Here is an 18,605-nt window from a genome sequence, read left to right as displayed (position 1 = left end):
CTTAAAAGATTAAAACTTATAAATATTTAAATCCCTTTTGTCTTTTTCGTTCAATTTACTTCAATTAATGATTAATAATACAGTAATACAATAATACAAAATAACTGTACTTAGTAAGTGATTATTTCTGGTTAATGGATTTTTTACATTTAGAAAAATTCTATTTTATTAAAAGAATTTGTTATTTATCAGGAAATATTTTTGTAGTGATATACAAATACTTTTTTTCTATTTTTGTTTATCAAATTAAATATTTAACGAATAGAAAATAAATTCCTATTTGTACTTCTGTATATTCATGCACCTTTACGTATGGTTTACTTCAGTCGTTTTGGCTGGAAAATTATTTTTCGTTATCCAGGATGTATCAGGGCTGTGGAGGTATTCCATAAAGTTTCTGTTTAACATTGAGAGATGGCGCTGTTTAAATTTTTTTAAATTTCTAGCGCGCTTTTTTTTCATTGGTTGAAATAAAAAAAACCGAAGTTTAAATGAACCAATCTTAAATTAGCCCGAATTATCCCGAATATTTCCGAAGCGATGAAACTACTTCTTCTCTCTTGATGTTTCCTGGATAATAAAAAATAATTTCCAGTCTTTTTAGTCATGAATAAGTCAAAATAATGCTGTAAAACTACTCACTTACGACGGGCGAGGGAATAATTCAATTGTTTATGAATCGAAAGATTAAATAAAATTATAAAAAAAGATTAATGACATGTAATAAAAATATTTAAGAGATTATAATAAATAAATACAAAAATTTACATGTTGGAAATCAGCGTCTCCGACATATTTGAGTGTATAGGGCCTGTACGAGTGTTCGGCCCTAATCGGTTTCCCCCGTAGCCTTTCGGCTAACGTCTCTCGTCGTGCTCTTCACTTGATTCAAGTTGGTCGTCTATTACGGTTCAATAATATATTCATTGATAAATAAAGTTCTAATTTCTAATTAAACTAAGTCTTATTATTATTGTTTAAATCCACATAACCTCTAACATTACAATATTTAATTGAAAATATTCAAAAACTTCTGTGTGTTAAAAACAAGTTCTTTCAGTTTTGTAACTATGTTGATACCATCTGGTCTTCTCTTCGATGGAATTATTTCCTTGAAACATTCATAATTGTATAATAAATTCAATTTCTTCGTACCCGATCAATTACATTTCGATACGATTACGCATTTGTGGTATTAGTAAACATCCACCACTTCAGCTGTCCATCAAGAATATTATATTACATTATTTTTATCCACATTCTATAAGGTTTAATATTACTGTAGTTCAAATAAATGATAGTGAAAATGAATTGTTGAATTTATTATTTAAACAACTAGAAATAGAAATAATATGTGATATTAATAAAAATAACCTAAATTTGAATAAAGCTATAATATAGTTCAAGTGGTTCCAATAAGATTATTATCATGAATGAATATCAAGAAATAATTAAATGGCATCCTCATTTGGTTCTCATCAGTGAAAAACCAGTCACGTGGTATGGTTTATTAAATATTAATAATGAAATACAAATGAAGATTAAACTAAAAGTACCAGAGTATCCAAAATTGCAAGGTGCAAGAATATTTTTTGGTGAAAGTGTTTCTTTAACTTATGGAACTGATTTTACTGCTAAAGTATCTGTGATGTTAGAAAATTCCAACTCAGTCATGGCATTTTTAAGTCAGCTTCAAAAGTTGCTGGTAAGTACTGAATTTCATTTAATTTTTTATTATTATAATCATTTAATACGATTTTTTGTTTATTTCAGAATACTGTTATGAAGAAACAGACCTTTGATTATAAATTTCAAATTGATTGGTCTAATCACGATATTTTAGATGAGCTAAAGACTGCTTTAACAATTCCTGTAAGTAATTATTATTTTTCAATATCAACATGATTATTTATTAAATAATGTATGTATTTCAGGATATAACTATATCAGCAGGTGATAATTTAAATCTAGTAAAACTTGAATATAAAAATACATCTATGATTCTCAAGTACAAAAAAATATCTACTAGTCAATGGACATTTGTTTCATCTGATTTACCAACGTTATCATCCTGGTCACCTTTAGAAACTTGTATATCAACATTGAGTGAAGCAGCAGAAACATTGAAAACCAGAACTGATGTTTTAGAAGATACTTGGACTAATTTATACGATATTGATAAGTTAGTTATTCAATTATTTTTCATCATTATTTATAGTTAAAATATTGAAATTTTTTTTAGAAATTGCTGGGTTTTAGACCCTATCAATCCAAAACCTTTCCACTTGCATCGAAGGATTTATTTAAATCCTGCTCTATCACTTCTTATCACACTTGATCCTCTTAATCCTGATGCTCTTCAAGAGATTAAAATTTTAGGAAGTGAAGATGAAGTATCGAAATGTCAAGATTTAATTAGTAACAATCTACAAGTAAGTTATTCTGCCTAATGAATAGATAACTAAAAGATAAATTCATTAGAGTTTGATTGAAATATTCCATTTCTAGATGTGGACCAGTCATAAATCTGTGGTAAAAAATTTATTAGATTTATTAGAACTACCTGAATTACCAAAGCCTAAACAAGAGAAGCTAATTGAATCAGATGGTATTGTTTCTGATAAAGAGTGTTGTATTTGCTTTTCGAATGAAGGAGAAGATGGACAGTCTCCATCGATAGTTTGTAATAACGGAAAATGCCAAAAACATTTTCATACTTCTTGTCTACGTCAGGTAAGTAGTATAGATCTTTGATAAAATCTTTCCTCACTTTATCTTGATGATAAGTTTTACCAAAATTATTGTATAATTTCAGTGGTTGCAAGTAATAGCAGAAAGTTCCGTGCTTTTTGATAGAATACATGGTATCTGTCCTAATTGCAAAACGAAAATATCCTGCCCTTTATTAAAATAATTTATTAGATAGATAACATATAAAAAATAAATATTATCGTTTACTTAAACACATAATAGTTAATATGATTGCACTCTTGTGTCCATTGTGATAGTGCTTCATTAAATTCTTCATTACCACATATCAATACTAAAGTTGATTCAGATGATTCTTTTTGTAGTACTGCTTTATAATTATTTTCATTAATCTTTTCTTTTTTAATTTGAATATTATGGATAGTTGTTATTTCTTCTGAAAATGACATTTTTATAAATTTAATAAGCTTAATTTGCAATTGTTATATACTATTACATACCTACTTCTGTTACATGAATTGTAAACTCAACATTCCAATAATCAGCCAACAACTGCAGTCGTTGTTTTAAAGGAATTTGACACACAGATCTGAAACCAGCAAATAATTTAATTCGAGTTTCTTCTAAATCATTATTAACTATAGATTGAATTATTGGATAAAATGCTGCTATTCCACTTCCAATACAATACATAATAATCTTTTTGAAACTATTCTGAAAGTATAAAAATTCGCCATAAGGACCTCGGACTTTTGACTTGATCTCCAACTTGAAGATTTTTAATTTATTTGTAAAAGTACTATTTGGATAAACTCTAACTAAAAATTCGATATTATTATTATTCCAAGTAATTGGTGTAAATGGTTTTGACCATGTCAGAAGGTTGATGATAACATGCTGTCCAGGATTTAGAAAAATACAGCTGTGACTATCATCTTCATAATGCAATATTATTGTTAGGTAATCATCATTAATTTCATTAATTTTAATCACTTTAAATGTTTTATATAACGTTGGTACAAGTAAATTCTTAGATTTTATTTTTGAATTACTCTTTTTATTATCATCCCATTGGTCTATTAACTTTTTATGAATATCAAAGATACAAGGATTACATGAATTTCCACAGCAATCTTCTTCTGTTGGAGTTGGTGGTCTGTCAGATAATGATTCTTTGTCATCCATTATCATATCAAGAATTTTTAAATTGATCAAAGTTCTCAATTCTTTGTTGGTAAACATAAAACAGCTGTTCTAGTGTGCCCATATTTTCTTTTAGCCTTGACGAACAATCATTTTACTTTAAATAATAGAAATGTGATATTGATTACAGGTATGAATATTATCACTTTTAAAAAAGGTTTATTCTTTAGTTAAAATAGTAAATACTTGATTGAAATAATCACTGATAAATTTATATTTACAGGCATTGCTAACAGAGTTAATTATATCGTATGACATGGCGAAAATCTAAGCTACATCAGATAGACAAAGAGAATTGTTAACTTGTTATCATGTTGTGAAACAATTCTTCACATATGAGGTATACCTATCAAATCTACAGATGTTCATAGATGTATGAACAATACTGTCACCAACATCCCAGTGTCTTTATTATTTGTTTTATGAATTGATAAGTTTTACACAAATCTTGCCACTATTTACTTCTTCTTCTTATGTTTAACCTTAAAATTAACAGTTACATTAGAAAATAGAGAATGGATATTGAAAATAAAGCTATTTTAACTAGAGGATGGCGAAGATTCACTTATATGGAACCTTCTATTTTTTTATTATTCTTTAATTATGGAATGACAGGTAGAAGTATTGATAATTAATTATTCTTTATTACTGCATTATAATATCACTAATTAGTAGGCAACTGTTACTTGATTATCACAATTGAAAAATAAAAATTTCTATTATTTGTCTGTTCACAGAAACGATTTTTTCTGATATGATAATGTATCGCACTTGCAAAACGTATATCTCAAATAAAAACTCATGTGATCTTCTTCACACCAATAGTAGCAGTCAAGAAGCTCTAGATATTGATAAGATTGTCCAACCACATGCTAGTTATATTATATTATGTGATTCACTATTAGATGGCATTATTCCGGCTGCTTTAATATTATTTCTTGGTCCTTGGAGTGATAAATTTGGTAGAAAACCATTATTAATAGTTGGATATCTAGGTACTGACAATTTTACAATTTAAAATTAAAATTTCAAATGATATGAAAAATATATTATGTAATATTCCTTCTTCTAGGACCTGCACTTCATTATTTTATGGTATCAATATTAAATTTATGGGATGTAAATCCATGGTTATTTCTTTTAACCACAATACCTTCATCTCTATGTGGTGGTGGAGCAGGAGTAATGTTAGCATCTTTTTGTTTTATCTCAGACATTATAAGCAGTGATAAGCGAACTTGGCATTTAGCTTGTTTAGAAGGTGCTATTACTTCTGGACTAGTTATTGGTACTTTTATTGGTCCACTAATATTTAAACAATTTGGATATTTAATTTTATATGCTATTAGTTTTATTATCGCATGTATTGCTTTTCTTTATGTTACATTTTATGTACCTGAAACTATTCAAAATGAAACAAATGTAAGTATTTTATTTTACTTTACTGAAAAATTATGAATAAAAAGAGTTAAATTAAATTTAATTTAATTTTATTTAAAGGAAAAATGGGGGAAATCCGTTTGATTTAAAATTGGTCAAGGAATTATTTGTAACGACTACAAAAAACGTCCTGGATTAAACCGTTGGGTTCTTTGGAGTTGTATTTCAATACTTGCAATCTTCGTAATAATTGCAGATGGAAATGCACAGATTAATTATTTATTTGCAAATATTAGACTTGGCTGGGATTCTGTAAAGTTTTCAACCTACCATAGCATATCTATTTTTTTGTCAGTTGTAGGCATGTTTCTAATACTCAAACTTATGAAAATTATTTAGGTAAATTATTTTATGATTACATATGTATTTAATTATTACATAAACTTGGTTTAATAAAATATATATTTATTTTAGGTTTTTCAGATGTTCAAAATGCATTAATGGGATGTTTATCTGGATTTATAGCAGCGATAATAAAAGCTTTTACCACAAAACCTTGGCACTTGTACGTAGTAAGCATAACAGGATCACTTTCTGGTATAATTTCACCAACAGTTAGATCAATTTTGTCTACATCTGCTCCTTCTGAAGATATCGGTACTATTAACTACGTATTATAATTTTTAAGTTAATTTAGTACATTCATTTAAAAGTATAGCAAGTAACAATAATAATAATTATTATTATTATACTTTATGAACAATCAACAATTAACATTTATTTTATTTCAGGTAAAATATTCTCAATAATTACATTCTTGGAGACATTACTACCTCTAGGAGGTGTCACTTTGTACACTGTGATATATTCAAATTATATGCCACCAATATATCCTTTACCAGCATATCTTTTATCAGCTGGATTGTTCTTCATTATGATATTATTAGTAATTCTCATTGATTGGAGAATGATTAAGTATCCCTCTGCATATCATCAACCAATTCAAGAAGATTAGTAGTTAGATACAACACTCTATATTGATAATATAGAATTTTTTATATTATTCACGATCAAATTTTTGATAACAATTTTGTAAATTATTTGAGTATTTAATGTTTTATATATTATAATATTTTACGATTAATATCATTGATAATCCATAACATTAGTTATGTAAAACTTTATAAAAATAAATAAAAATATATTTATATTTGATCAAAATAATCAATATGATCGCCAGAAGTATATTTTTGCTCTTTGAGTATTTGAACAAGACGATTGACTGTTTGTTCAGTAGTGAGTTGTCTTTTTTCTTGTCGCATCGTAGTAAACATTTCTTTTGTGTCTGCATCAGAAGCTGTTTCTGATGCAGTACGTAACATGCCTGTTTCTACTGGTCCTGGAGAATAATTAAGAACGTTGACTAATGGAAATTCATCAGCAAATACCTGTTTAAAAATTAAAATAACATCGTCATTTATATTTATATTTTGTAAATAATTGTAAAATAATACAGGCTCTTTTAGTGTGATAATTACTTTAAAATACATCTCTCTAGCAGCTTTACCAGAACAGTAGTATCCCATTGATTTAAAAGGTACAATGCCACATTTTGAAGTGATGTTAATTACAAGTTTTTCAGTTCTAACGTTGTTAAAAATTTTCATAAAAACAGAGTTCAACACTGCTGGGGAAAATACATTTAAATCATAGTACTTTCTCCAAACGTCGAAATCGTCCATATCAACTGTAGATTTTGATAAATCTCCAATCGTACCAGCATTTTGTACAACAACTGCACGATCATATTCCAATGGATTCACATATTTATTTATAATTTCTAAAATTAAAAAATTATATTTATAACTAATTTTTTTTTAAATAATTAATAGATCATAAGAGTAATCATACCAGTAAGTTCATTAGCTTTCGCTAATGATAAATCAATGCTAACGTAGTTAACTGTAGTATTCTTGCCTATCCTTTCGACAGTTTCCTTTAATCCCTTTTCATTTCTAGCGAATAGTAAAATTTGTGAATTTTCACTTAATAATTCGGAAAAAGTTACAGCAATTTGCTGGCCAATTCCTTGACTTGCACCGGTTATTAAGAGAAAAACCTTTCCTGATAACACTTTAACCGCCATAATTCCAGCTGGACTTGTAACTATGATCAGAAAAGACAGATCAGTTGATATAGACACTTATCAGATGAGAATTAAATTGTCTATCGTTTGAAATCAATTCAATTTTGCATTTTTTCTTGTTGTAAATAATTTTCTCGAAAAACAATTACAAAAAAAGGAATAACTTATTTAATAAAGAATCAAATTCCTTATCAATGAGTGGCTATAAAAACCGTTTCGTAATCTGACTTTGATTACTCTTCTATCTGAGCCACGAGAACTTAGAAAATAATGTAACCAAGAGAAACTATTTCCATTATTTTCATATCCTTTACAATTGTGCTTTCATACAATCTCTCGGCTACTGTTTCTCTGTTTTTTTCCGCTCCCTACTATCAAAAAACGAAACTGAGCTCCGCCTTTCACGTCTTGAACTTACCACGTCTCAAGTTGGCAACAATGCAGTTTGTTCAGTCTTGCCATCGTAACTGCACAAAAAAAATAAACAAAAAATTCAGTTCCCATAAAGTGGATTTTTTTATATATATTTTTCAATAAAATTCGACATAACGTTTAGTTGTAAATTACTGAATTAATGACGTTTAGGTTTTTAATCATTTTTATTCGGTACTGATTACTTTATCCTGTGATCTATATTTTGTGAGCATAAAGTACATTTACAAGTTAATTAACGCATTATGAATGAAGTTCGATTAAGTTATAGAATAAAATAATTTATTATTAATATGTAGAGATAAATTTTTTGAATATACATTAATAATAAATTAATTTTGAATTTTCTGTGAATATAATTTTTAAAGGAAAATGTCCTTTTTACGGTATTTATTAGATAAAATTGTATTTAAATAATTTTCATTTGCTTGGCTTGATAATCAATATAAATTAGTTTCATAGAAGCATAATACTATATTTTAAAAATCAAACTAAATTAACTATTTAGAACCTAGAAATCATGTAGAATAAATTTTGAAAAATTGATAATAAATTATTCTCTTATTATCTTAAAAATATTTCAATTTTTTATTATCAACCTTTCCACACATTTATTAATATCTAGTCATTATAATGCATTTTTCTAAGAAAATATAGCAATTTTATTCATCAAGTTTACGATTCACCATAATTTAGACTTTATGCAAGCACTAGAAAATATTATTACTTTTTAATAATTGACTGCATGAATCAGCTACTTTTTGCTTGCATTAAGATGATGCACATTTTTTGGATGCATATCACTAATCATCCAATGATTATGGAAAAATTTCAAATGGGTAAGATATATTTTTTATCATCCCTGGATGGATAAGAAATTGATTATTTAAAAGATTCAGCTGAAGTTTTTTAATTCATCGTATCAATTAATAATAATAATAATATTTATATCATTTTTCAGATAAAGTTATCCAAAAAGAAGAATTAAACTGGTATTATTACAATTAAAAAGAAGCAAAATGACTTTAGAAAGCTCGCAACCATTACTATCATCAAAGCACAGAAGAGATCTTGATATAATATCTCGTTATGGATTTTTTATTCTAATGTTATTATGCATGCTTTTTGCATCAGTGCAACCTAGAATAGGTGGTGCAAATGGTAAAAATAAATTCAGTGTCCATCTAAATAGAAAATTTCGAATCTTTAACATACATTTAATAAAATGAAAAGTCTAGATACTCAATGTATATGATAATATATATCTTATTCTGTCAAAATTTCAGGAGTAATTAATGGAAACATATTGTATGGTATTTAGCAGTGCCAATAACGTATTTTGAAGCCGGCCTGATTTGTAGCCCTAAAGCATTATACTCTGTACTCTGTGATGGATATCTCATAGCATTTGTCATGGCTTTCATGTATATTTTAATGCCTCTTTAGCTAGAGTTGCAAGTTGTCTATTAATTTATGTTAATGTTAACATATGGCTTTTGAAAGGGATGGAGGTAATAATATGCACAAATAAATATTAATTTATATACAGAAAAGTATTTAATATTAAGTAAATATTTTATTTGTTTATTATTATAGCAAAATTTCATTATAACTTATTTAGTTTTTATTACAGTTATTTTTATTTATAATATTCTTCAACGTTTATTTGCTATTCGTATTCTTATGATTTATAATAAGTATATTTAATGAACTTTATTTTCACGGTACGTAAAATGTTTTACATTTATTATCTTTAAGTGTTATCGACTCACATTTTATTATTGTTATTTAATTTCACATCTATGTTTTTTCTATAAAATTAATATAGTTATAACATAATTTCACAGTTTTAAATATTAATTAATTTAGATTTTTTACTTTTGTCACACATTAAAATTTTTTAGAAAGAATAAATTTTTACAATTTTAATAATTGAACATCCATTAATATATCTCTCATTATCTTTAGATTTTTTACTGTATGCCACCTCCATTTAATGTAAGTTTTGCTCTAAGTCGTTTAGCAAATGCTGATTTAGCAACAAGTATCATAACGACTTTGATCTGTCACTTGGGAGGACTTTTAATATCTCCATTTCTGCTTTATTTTATGGTGATAAAACAAAATTATTACAAAAACAAATATATATATATACGAATTAGTACGTTTAATTAAAACAATTAATATTAATAAATTTCAGTTAGGAGCATCCACTCCTCCTCTTGTAGGAATTAACCTTGGAGAAATAATTTATCGTACCTTAGTGCCTTTAAGCCTTGGAATAGTTTTTCGGACATTAATCCCCAAGTTAGATTCCTACTACAATGGCCTTCAAACAAATTGGATACCTTTAGGATTGTTGCTAGTGACGGCCTTCCATTGGTTCTGTGATGCAATTACTGCTGATTCTGCTTCTCTTCAAGCCCTAGATGTTTTACTCTGTGTATTAATTGGTAAAATTTTTCTAAAATTCTGAAATGAATTATCAATTTTTTATTATTAATTAACTTTTATAGCATGCCTGGGACAATGTTGATAGCTGGACTCTGTTGGATGCTCTGTTCTCAATGGCTCTCAAGGAATGTTCTCTTAGCTGCATTATTCACAAGCACAAATAAGTCCGTAGGCCTTGGAGGATGGGTGATCCGTGGAGCGTATCATGGATCGTCTCATAGTACTGCTGTTAATTTACCAATGGCAATTTTGCCAGTAGCCCAATTACTTTTAGGAAGTCTTTTAGCCTGTTGGGTTTCTCCATGACGAAGGTTTATACCAAAAGAATGATTCGAATGAAATAATCAAAAGTACTTCGCCTAACAAAGGAGCAGTCGTCGTTGATATTAATGAATAATGGATCAAAAATCAGAGCTTTTTACTAGATATTTTCAGTATTAATCATTTTAACGATCATGATAATAATTAAATGGATCTTATAATAATTGAAAAATATTTTAAAATAATAATCAAAACGATAAAATAAAATTCACTTGAAGTACAAACATTATATTTTTTTGATATTTGTCATTTCATATTTTTTTAAGTATTTCTTTCATGTCATTTAAAAGAAAAAATCTTGAGAAATTTATTTTTACAATGAAAATAAGAAGATTAAAAAATGTCACATAAAATTAAATTGATGCATCAGAATTTATAAACATAGACTTTGAAATAGACTGGCACATTTTTGGCGTATTCTTAGTCTAACGTTTGATCGTGTGCATTTAAAAAAAACTATAGGATATTGGAAAGGACAAAAATAATATATAATATTTATATATATATATAAGTAATACACGAATGAAATTATAGCCGAAGGACAATTGATAGAATCGGAGCAATAATTTGCATAAGTCCCATACAAAACATAGCGACTTTATTCTACAAATAATGAGATAATTTCGCTTGATTGATTTTTTGTTTGTTCATTTTTTCTTTTCTAATAATTAATTTTATCTTTTTGAAAATTTGTATATTAGTTTTGTCTATGTATGATACTTAGATTCGATATGTAGCATATTTTATGCTACCAATATCGCGCATGGTACATTTAATATAACAAGTATAACATTTATAGTAACGTTGACGTGCATACGTCTTGAGAGTTTAAAAAATGAAAGCCCAAATGCACTAGTCGACATTGGTGCACGTAGACACTAGAACCGGGCATGCGCTCACTCAAAAGATAAGTGGGTCTGTGACTGTATTTATTAGCAGCAAAATATTGTCACAATTGTCGATGCTGCTATCGTCGCCAACTTCTAGATTCTCCGTCTTCATCTTCTTCTTCTTCATTTTCTTCCAAAAGTAACGTTTCCGCAGTTCCCTATGAATTAATCATTGAAAATAAAAATATCTCAGCTTACTTATTAAATTAATTTAAAAAAATATAAATCAAATAATTGTAAATTGTTTCTCTCCATTGATGAGATAGGAGCGTAGAGCCAATTTTCTGATTAAAGCTATGATGATAAATTTAACGACAATCGTATTAATTTTTTTTATAGTATCGTGCCAACCTCTAAATCGATCTCTTCATCAGGAACTTGCGCTTGCTCGGAACGTGCAGCTACGACTGCATTCGAATTAGCACTTATTCCACCTCCTCCACCACCACGATGTAAATGATGACTGGAACCCATGTCACAGATAATAGTCGATCCTGGAACGTTCGACCTTTTGCCATTGCAACCTCGGCTTCTTTCTCGATTTAAAGTTCAAGACAATTGAAGGCGTTGCGTCATCGACTATTTGATTTATAATTTCTCCAAATTGCTGAAATTGAAATGATTATTTTTAAACAATATTTTTCTCATTTTTACCCAAATAGGTTTTTGTAACAATTAATTACCTGGAAATGAGCAAGAACCTCTGCTTTTTCTCAGTTTCATAACCAGAAATCAGTAGACTAGTTGGCCGATGATCTACAGAAACATGCGTGAAACCTCCTCGGCCACGACCACGATACGTTAGAGCATGACCACCTCGGATTACTCGCGTAGGTTTCACACCTCTTCCAGCTGTTGTACTTGTATTCAAACCTAAGCAGCAGCCTGAGCTTTTAATTCATTTAACCTTTCTGCAGCTCTCCAGCATCTTGGCCCTCTTGCTGTGCAGTCATAAGATCTAATTCAGCGTCAAGAATTTCTTTTTGAGCTTGCTCTCGTGATTTGATTGGTGTTTTTGTTGTTCCCGTTTGTCCATTCGAAGCAAGATCTTTTTGAAGTTGATCAATAGCCTGTTGTATCATCTTAATCGTTGACATGATCGCTTCTTTCTGTTCCGGATTTTTCTCAGCTTTATCAATCAAAGTACGGATTTCCCCTAAATGCTTGGCTAATAAATCTGTTTTCGTTTACGAAGATCAGCAGTTAACTTAATTGCTTCTTTACGCTTTTCTTCCTGTTTTTTCTTTAATGTTCCTTGACAGCCAACATTTCCTGTGTCTTTTTATTGCATAACTTTCTCCTCTCGTGAAGGAACGGGTGGAACGATCTTTTGTGCAGCAGGAACTAAACTTTGAGTCACTTGCTGTTGTTGTTGATCATCATTTGTACGGCGCGTAGGAACGTATTCACTTTCTTCAGTTTTTACTGTTACAGCAGCTCCCAATCTTTCTTTTACAGATGGACGAACGCTGGAGGAACATTTTCAATAGCACCACCAGCAGAATTATTGGTAATATTATTGTGCCAGAACACCTTGATAAATCTATTGTTCAACACAGCCTCGTGCTCCGGTATGCAGCTTTGCCTCTGATGGTAATGAAATGTTACAAGGGCGGCCTCAGGGTCGCCACCGAAATTTACTTGAATATTTACAATTTTACCGAACTTTGAAAAATGATTATTCAATTGAGTATATTATTCAAAATTCGTGGAACTTTTTTAAGTTCAAGGGAACAATTAGCAGGATTATGAACAATGCGTTGTTTAGGACCAAGCCGATTAAATCAAAAGTTTGCTTTCGGTTTTAATGGATTAGCCGGAGGATGAGTCACTTCTGGAGGATGGGAAATCACTGGTACACTATCAACTCGCGTTGTCCACGTCCATAAATTCCAGCATTGGGTTGAGGATGTCTACCCCATGGTAATCGCGGTTCCATACTAGGTGCATCTGGGTTGTACTCTGCAAAAGCATCTGATACATTTCATTTTTATATTAAAAAATTATTTATCAGTAACCTATGTTGCTCATAAATATATTTTATTTTTAAATATTATTAAAATAATATGCTTACCCATATTCGAATGATGTGATTTCGTAGATGAGGTGGTGGCAAACTTGCAAGTGGTACATGAGGAGGTGGCGCATTACCATTATGCCCCGGAGGTGGTTCTGGTATCGCCGTTACTGTACCGTACCGGGAGCTTGAGCACCGTGAGGTCCAACGCTTATAAAACGGCTTAGTGCCACATCTTCAAGAACCACTGGATCTGTTCCATGATCGTAAGGACAAAGATCACCACGCATACAATACCCTTTTTCTAAAAACCGTTAAACATTATATTAATAATCAACTTCATATCAGAGAATATATTGTCATTCATTATTGATGATTGTTTATTATATTTTTTAAAAATCATAAATTAATTTCCATACCATCAAAATCACGGCAACGTCTTTTAGATGGAAATGGTCCAGTTTGATTATTTGGAATATTCGAAGCAACAGCCACAACACTTTGAATAGATTGACTTGTAGTGATAATCTCATATCTATGTCTCCATGATTACTATCCTGAGTTGGAGTACCACCGGGACTGGCATCTATGCGGTCTAATCTGCTCACTTCATTAATTCTCTCTGACCTGTCCACTTTTTTCCGATCCGGGGATCTAGACCGTGATCTAGACCGCAATGGTGTAGGCGATCTATTTCGAAACCTTGTTCTAATGATCCCTGTCACTAACAACTCGTATTCGTAACGGAGATGGACTCCGACTTCGACTACGTCTAACATTAAATTGATATTATTAAAAATTTTTGTCTAATAATAACTATAAAAGTACAAGAGCAAAAGTTGTTTGAAATTTAAATATGTTTCACTAAATAAATATTAAAAATAAACCTTCTATCATGTCGTCTAACTGTTGACGGAGGTGATTTATTCTCCAGGGCCTACTTCGATCTCGTTCCCGGTCACGACGAAGGTGTTCTCTACTCCTTGACCTACGGCGGTCCCTCTCCCACGATCTTGATCGTGACCTTGATCGTGATCGAACTCGACCTCTGTGTAATTGATTTAATGATTGATTAATGAATTAAAGTCACCGTTAATTGACAATTGAATTATATGAGACAATTACGATAGTGATAAAAAAAACATTTTTTCAAATTAAATTAACAAATAGTTGAAATAATTTCAAAACAAAAAATATTTATGGCTAGTTGATTATAAAAATTTTGAAATAAAATCAACAGAAACAATGAAGTTTAAAGTAAAGAATAAATAATAACTCTTATGAATTATTTATGAGAATTAAATTGAAAAGTTATATAATTGATGATTTTACAATCAATTAAAACTTACCGACTCCTTGGTCTTTTATCTTTATCATCCTTCTCTGATTCAGATTTCCGAGATTCTCTTTTAGTTACTGGCACAACCGTTGAGCCATTTACTTGTACTGATAATGCTGGATTTGTAATCGGAGGTAATTGAGACATGATTGGATCTACTAGTTTCTCTGATGGAATTGGTTGAGATGTTGGATTTTCTGTAGTAGGTAGATTTTCTTCCTGCGTCGTCACCATTTTCGAAGGTAAAACATACTTTGAGTTTCTAATGTTTTAAACAATAAATCCACAAATTTTTGGTTTCTACAATAAACAATATAATCAGTTATTAGTCAGAATATTTGACTTTAACGAGAATTTTGAATTGTTATTAAAATCGTCATAGTGAATACTTTCTAAAGACTAATACTAAGGTTCTAATAACAGCTATTATTTGGGACATCTATTCAGTAATTATATATGAATAGAATATTTATGATATTGGCGGTCAGTATACTAAGTATACTTATTGTAAAATTTATTTGCAAAGGTCTCTATAATAAATTGAACATTCTATAGCACTAGCACTTTACCGTGTTGTAAAAATACGTCCAGCTGTTCAACCATTCCTCCTCTTACTCTTCTAGAGTTTGTCTTTCTTAACCAATGCGTAAACATACTTGGCCAATGCTGCTGGGTCAGCATCACACCTGTGGATTTTTTTTTGGATTAATATAAAACAATAAATAACAGGTTAGGATTATTTTATTTGTAATATCTTCAGGTAAATAGAGAATAATTGAATCTTATTATGAAAAACGTGTAGAGAAGGTGAGTAAAGAGATCGATTGGTGATTCGGTGTAGTTTTGAGATTGGAATGGAGAAGCGTGACAGAGTTTATCATCAGAAAGAAAATATAACCCATGAAAAATAAGAAGGGTGTCGAAAGTAGATAAGATAATAAGTTATAATTGATTAAATATTAGAGGAAGGTATGAATTAAAAGTATGGATAAATAAAATACCACACGCAAAGGCACATGTATGAACCATTTACATTATCAACTCTAAACGCACACAAGCCAAAATATCAGACAAGCTGGCCTACTTACAGAGGCTCCAAAACTTCAGTTAGCCAAGCCTTGAACTGATCTGGATTTTCTATTATCATTTTTGACATACACTCGTTGAAAAGCACATTAAAATAATTAATTAAACGTTTTCTTAACAAGTTTTATGGGCGGGAATAAGTACTCTTCTAAGTGAAGATAGTCGCCATTCTGAAAAACTTACACACCAATACATACTTCATATCACACACATGCAATTGATTGCTTCTAGAATGTGCCGCTAACGTCGACACTGTTTGCGACCTCTTGCCGCGAAATCGCTTTAAATTGCTTTCTAGTCTAAATACACTCTGATATCAAGTGATATTATATCAGTTTTTCTTTATTACATGTAATAATTAAAAGAAAAAAAGCGAAAAATCTATTAATACGATATGTATGTATTTTTAATTTAAAACTCTATTCATAAAGAAATGGAATATTTCAATGTTATATTTTTGAAATGATAATATAAAGTGTCATTGGAATCACATACCTCATGATATTTTCGAGTTTACAATATTTTTAGAATTGGTCGGTTTTTAAATGTTATATACATTTATTTATATATACATAATTATCCATTATTTTTAAATTATAATAAAATGTAAAATACTTACTCTAAACTACGGAATGGCTGAAAAGATTACATGAAATTAATTTTAGTTTGTACATCAAAACACAGTATTATTACTAATTACCAGCAAAAAATTTGAGTAAATAATAAATTACTCATACTTTTTATTTTAAAATTACAATTTATTTTTCACTTAATTACCAATTATTAATTATCAATTAAAATTAGTGGTTAAATAATTAGTCAGGTGTATGATTTATGAACATATATTTATATTACAATTTAATTTATTTTGTAATACTCACACTCATGTAATCATAGAGCTCAATATATTTCACATATTTTTTTTTGTTTTGTTTATTATATTATGGATTTTTTATTTTCATTTTTATATGCAATACATTTGTATACTTGAGCTGCACTTCAGTAAAAATAATTTCATCCAAGCGATAATTAATAATTCCCCAAATTTTATTTGTAAATGGGGTAATATTAAAATATCTTCTTATATGTTTTCATTATAAAGAAACGATACTTTTATACTTAATCTACATTTCATTCATGTGCACAATCTATATATATTTGACAAATGGCGAGTCTTGTTCTACAATTTTTAAATGCTTTTAAGGGCCGTTTTGTTTCGTATTTTTTATTTATTTTTTTTTTTAATTTCATTTTTTTTATCGAAGATTAATATTTTGTTGCTAATTTTCGTTCAATTGATTTTCGTGTATTATATCAATACATCAGTGAAATAATCGACCGATTTCTTTGCCTTACTATCTCTCTTTAATTAGTAATTTTATTGTATTTCTCTCGGCAATATCAAACAAACAAGTAGACATACCATCATAATTAAACAATTATTTTGTCTCTTGTTTATTTATTTTTTGCTGAGAACCGTTAATCCTATCATAAAGTAAGCCGTTACAATATATTAGGTACACTTAGGTATCGATAGTTTTTTTTTATACTTATAAGCTCATTATAGTTATGGAAACGTTCTCCCTGTATCGACTGACATTTTTTAATATCGTTCATAACAATTATAATGTCAATCGATATTTCATGCGATATTTAAATGATCACAACTTACTTCCTACGGACTTTGACTAGTACATATGCATTTAGTGATGGAAGAAAAAAAAATATATATAAAGCAGTGCTATGCTTTATAACAAAAAAAAGTATTGGATTATAAATAAAAGAGATCGTCAAAATAATATGGATGAATAAATTAAAAATATTAATCATTTGATTTGGACTTTTAGCTGGTATTCATAAGTTACATATGTGTGTTTTCAGTCTTCTTTCTTTAAAAATGAAAAATCGAACAATTATTAATTTCAGAAATTATTTAATCATTGATTAAGAACTTTATGAAATGGTAATTAATTTACTGCAGTCCTTAATATTATATTTGTTTTTATAATTTATGCATAATTATAATTTCCACACAATCTACAATTATGACTATTTAAAAATTAAAAACAAATAATTACAAATTTGCCACAGCAATAACAGAAAATAAATTGCTAATTAGTTGTGGTCTAAACGAAAATGAATTTACAAGAACAAATTAGTATAATATCGAATTTATATTATCATTATAAATTTCAATCTTATTGATTTTAAATAATTTTTTGTTTTGTTAAAGTTTAAATTTTTATTTAAACTCTAACAAGAGTGCGTTAAATTATTTTTTTGTCAAACAATGTAGCTTTGTATATGTACATTTCTCTATTTGTTTTTTTGTTTTAAATTTATTTTTGATGTATGATATTTGTAATATAAGATCGCAGAGTTCATATGTATGAACTATTCATCAACAGAACCCTGGTTTACTCGATGTATAAATAACGGTAATAAAAAATATTGAATGCTTGATCCTATCTAAAACTTGTACATTTAATATGTCAGTGTTATAAACTATCTCTAACTTTACCCTAATTAGGAATATTATTTCTTAAATAAATTTTTTTCTTCAATTATTGTTGACAATTAATAGGGCGGAATTAATTATATATGTCGAACCGCGAGTTTGTCCAAGGA

The 18,605-nt window shown here is 28.8% G+C and overlaps 4 protein-coding genes and 2 pseudogenes across 5 annotated transcripts; 3 read left to right on the top strand and 3 right to left on the bottom strand.

Moving 5' to 3' along the window:
- The first annotated feature begins 595 nt into the window (after positions 1–595).
- Positions 596–3,419, top strand: LOC118071328 (E3 ubiquitin-protein ligase FANCL-like). 2 transcript variants are annotated; one of them, XM_035090437.1, is made up of 7 exons: positions 596–720; positions 1,061–1,705; positions 1,774–1,872; positions 1,935–2,182; positions 2,243–2,432; positions 2,509–2,733; positions 2,816–3,419. In XM_035090437.1, exons 2-7 carry the CDS (start codon positions 1,430–1,432, stop codon positions 2,912–2,914), a joined length of 1,137 nt encoding a protein of 378 aa, XP_034946328.1. In that variant the 5' UTR covers positions 596–720; positions 1,061–1,429; the 3' UTR covers positions 2,915–3,419. The 2 variants fall into 2 exon arrangements, with proteins under 2 accessions (XP_034946328.1, XP_034946320.1); XM_035090429.1 differs by lacking the exon at positions 596–720 and having other exon boundaries at positions 777–1,705.
- On the bottom strand, positions 2,894–3,422 carry LOC118071338 (NADH-cytochrome b5 reductase-like). Its single transcript, XM_035090450.1, has 2 exons — positions 3,210–3,422; positions 2,894–3,145 (listed from the first exon to the last, which is right to left on the bottom strand). The coding sequence occupies exons 1-2, from the start codon at positions 3,400–3,402 to the stop codon at positions 2,955–2,957; spliced, it is 384 nt and encodes a 127-aa protein (XP_034946341.1). The 5' UTR covers positions 3,403–3,422; the 3' UTR covers positions 2,894–2,954.
- Positions 3,423–3,522: 100 nt separating this feature from the next.
- On the top strand, positions 3,523–6,444 carry LOC118071935 (proton-coupled folate transporter-like). The gene is made up of 8 exons (XM_035091436.1): positions 3,523–3,669; positions 3,839–4,042; positions 4,136–4,527; positions 4,650–4,907; positions 4,985–5,334; positions 5,413–5,430; positions 5,763–5,949; positions 6,084–6,444. Exons 3-8 carry the CDS (start codon positions 4,428–4,430, stop codon positions 6,305–6,307), a joined length of 1,137 nt encoding a protein of 378 aa, XP_034947327.1. The 5' UTR covers positions 3,523–3,669; positions 3,839–4,042; positions 4,136–4,427; the 3' UTR covers positions 6,308–6,444.
- Positions 6,445–6,497: 53 nt separating this feature from the next.
- On the bottom strand, positions 6,498–7,845 carry LOC118071310 (sepiapterin reductase-like). The gene is made up of 3 exons (XM_035090389.1): positions 7,204–7,845; positions 6,831–7,132; positions 6,498–6,740 (listed from the first exon to the last, which is right to left on the bottom strand). Exons 1-3 carry the CDS (start codon positions 7,436–7,438, stop codon positions 6,498–6,500), a joined length of 780 nt encoding a protein of 259 aa, XP_034946280.1. The 5' UTR covers positions 7,439–7,845.
- Positions 7,846–7,964: 119 nt separating this feature from the next.
- LOC118071301 (sodium/bile acid cotransporter 7-like) lies at positions 7,965–10,630 on the top strand (annotated as a pseudogene).
- Positions 10,631–11,521: 891 nt separating this feature from the next.
- On the bottom strand, positions 11,522–16,178 carry LOC118071295 (RNA-binding protein 27-like; annotated as a pseudogene).
- Between the last annotated feature and the right edge of the window lie 2,427 nt (positions 16,179–18,605).

This window comes from Chelonus insularis, unplaced genomic scaffold (assembly GCF_013357705.1).
Source record: "Chelonus insularis isolate UGA/USDA-ARS -01 unplaced genomic scaffold, ASM1335770v1 contig_130_pilon, whole genome shotgun sequence".
In the NCBI taxonomy this organism is placed as follows: Eukaryota; Metazoa; Arthropoda; class Insecta; order Hymenoptera; family Braconidae; genus Chelonus; species Chelonus insularis.
The sequence above is the reverse complement of the archived record's forward strand: the minus strand, read 5'-3'. Positions and strand labels throughout refer to the sequence as shown.

Excerpts from the sequence above, each read along its gene's own strand:
- LOC118071310 (XM_035090389.1), bottom strand. The coding sequence starts at position 7,438 with ATGGCGGTTAAAGTGTTATCAGGAAAGGTTTTTCTCTTAATAACCGGT. Across the intron at positions 7,133-7,203 it reads GAAAGCTAATGAACTTACTG|AAATTATAAATAAATATGTG; the intron begins GTATGATTACTC and ends TTTTAATTTTAG. Across the intron at positions 6,741-6,830 it reads CTAGAGAGATGTATTTTAAA|GTATTTGCTGATGAATTTCC; the intron begins GTAATTATCACA and ends ATTTTTAAACAG.
- LOC118071935 (XM_035091436.1), top strand. The coding sequence starts at position 4,428 with ATGGATATTGAAAATAAAGCTATTTTAACTAGAGGATGGCGAAGATTC. Across the intron at positions 4,528-4,649 it reads CTTTAATTATGGAATGACAG|AAACGATTTTTTCTGATATG; the intron begins GTAGAAGTATTG and ends GTCTGTTCACAG. Across the intron at positions 5,950-6,083 it reads TGCTCCTTCTGAAGATATCG|GTAAAATATTCTCAATAATT; the intron begins GTACTATTAACT and ends ATTTTATTTCAG.
- LOC118071338 (XM_035090450.1), bottom strand. The coding sequence starts at position 3,402 with ATGTATTGTATTGGAAGTGGAATAGCAGCATTTTATCCAATAATTCAA. Across the intron at positions 3,146-3,209 it reads AATTCATGTAACAGAAGTAG|AAGAAATAACAACTATCCAT; the intron begins GTATGTAATAGT and ends TGTCATTTTCAG.
- LOC118071328 (XM_035090437.1), top strand. The coding sequence starts at position 1,430 with ATGAATGAATATCAAGAAATAATTAAATGGCATCCTCATTTGGTTCTC. Across the intron at positions 1,706-1,773 it reads GTCAGCTTCAAAAGTTGCTG|AATACTGTTATGAAGAAACA; the intron begins GTAAGTACTGAA and ends TGTTTATTTCAG. Across the intron at positions 2,183-2,242 it reads AATTTATACGATATTGATAA|AAATTGCTGGGTTTTAGACC; the intron begins GTTAGTTATTCA and ends AATTTTTTTTAG.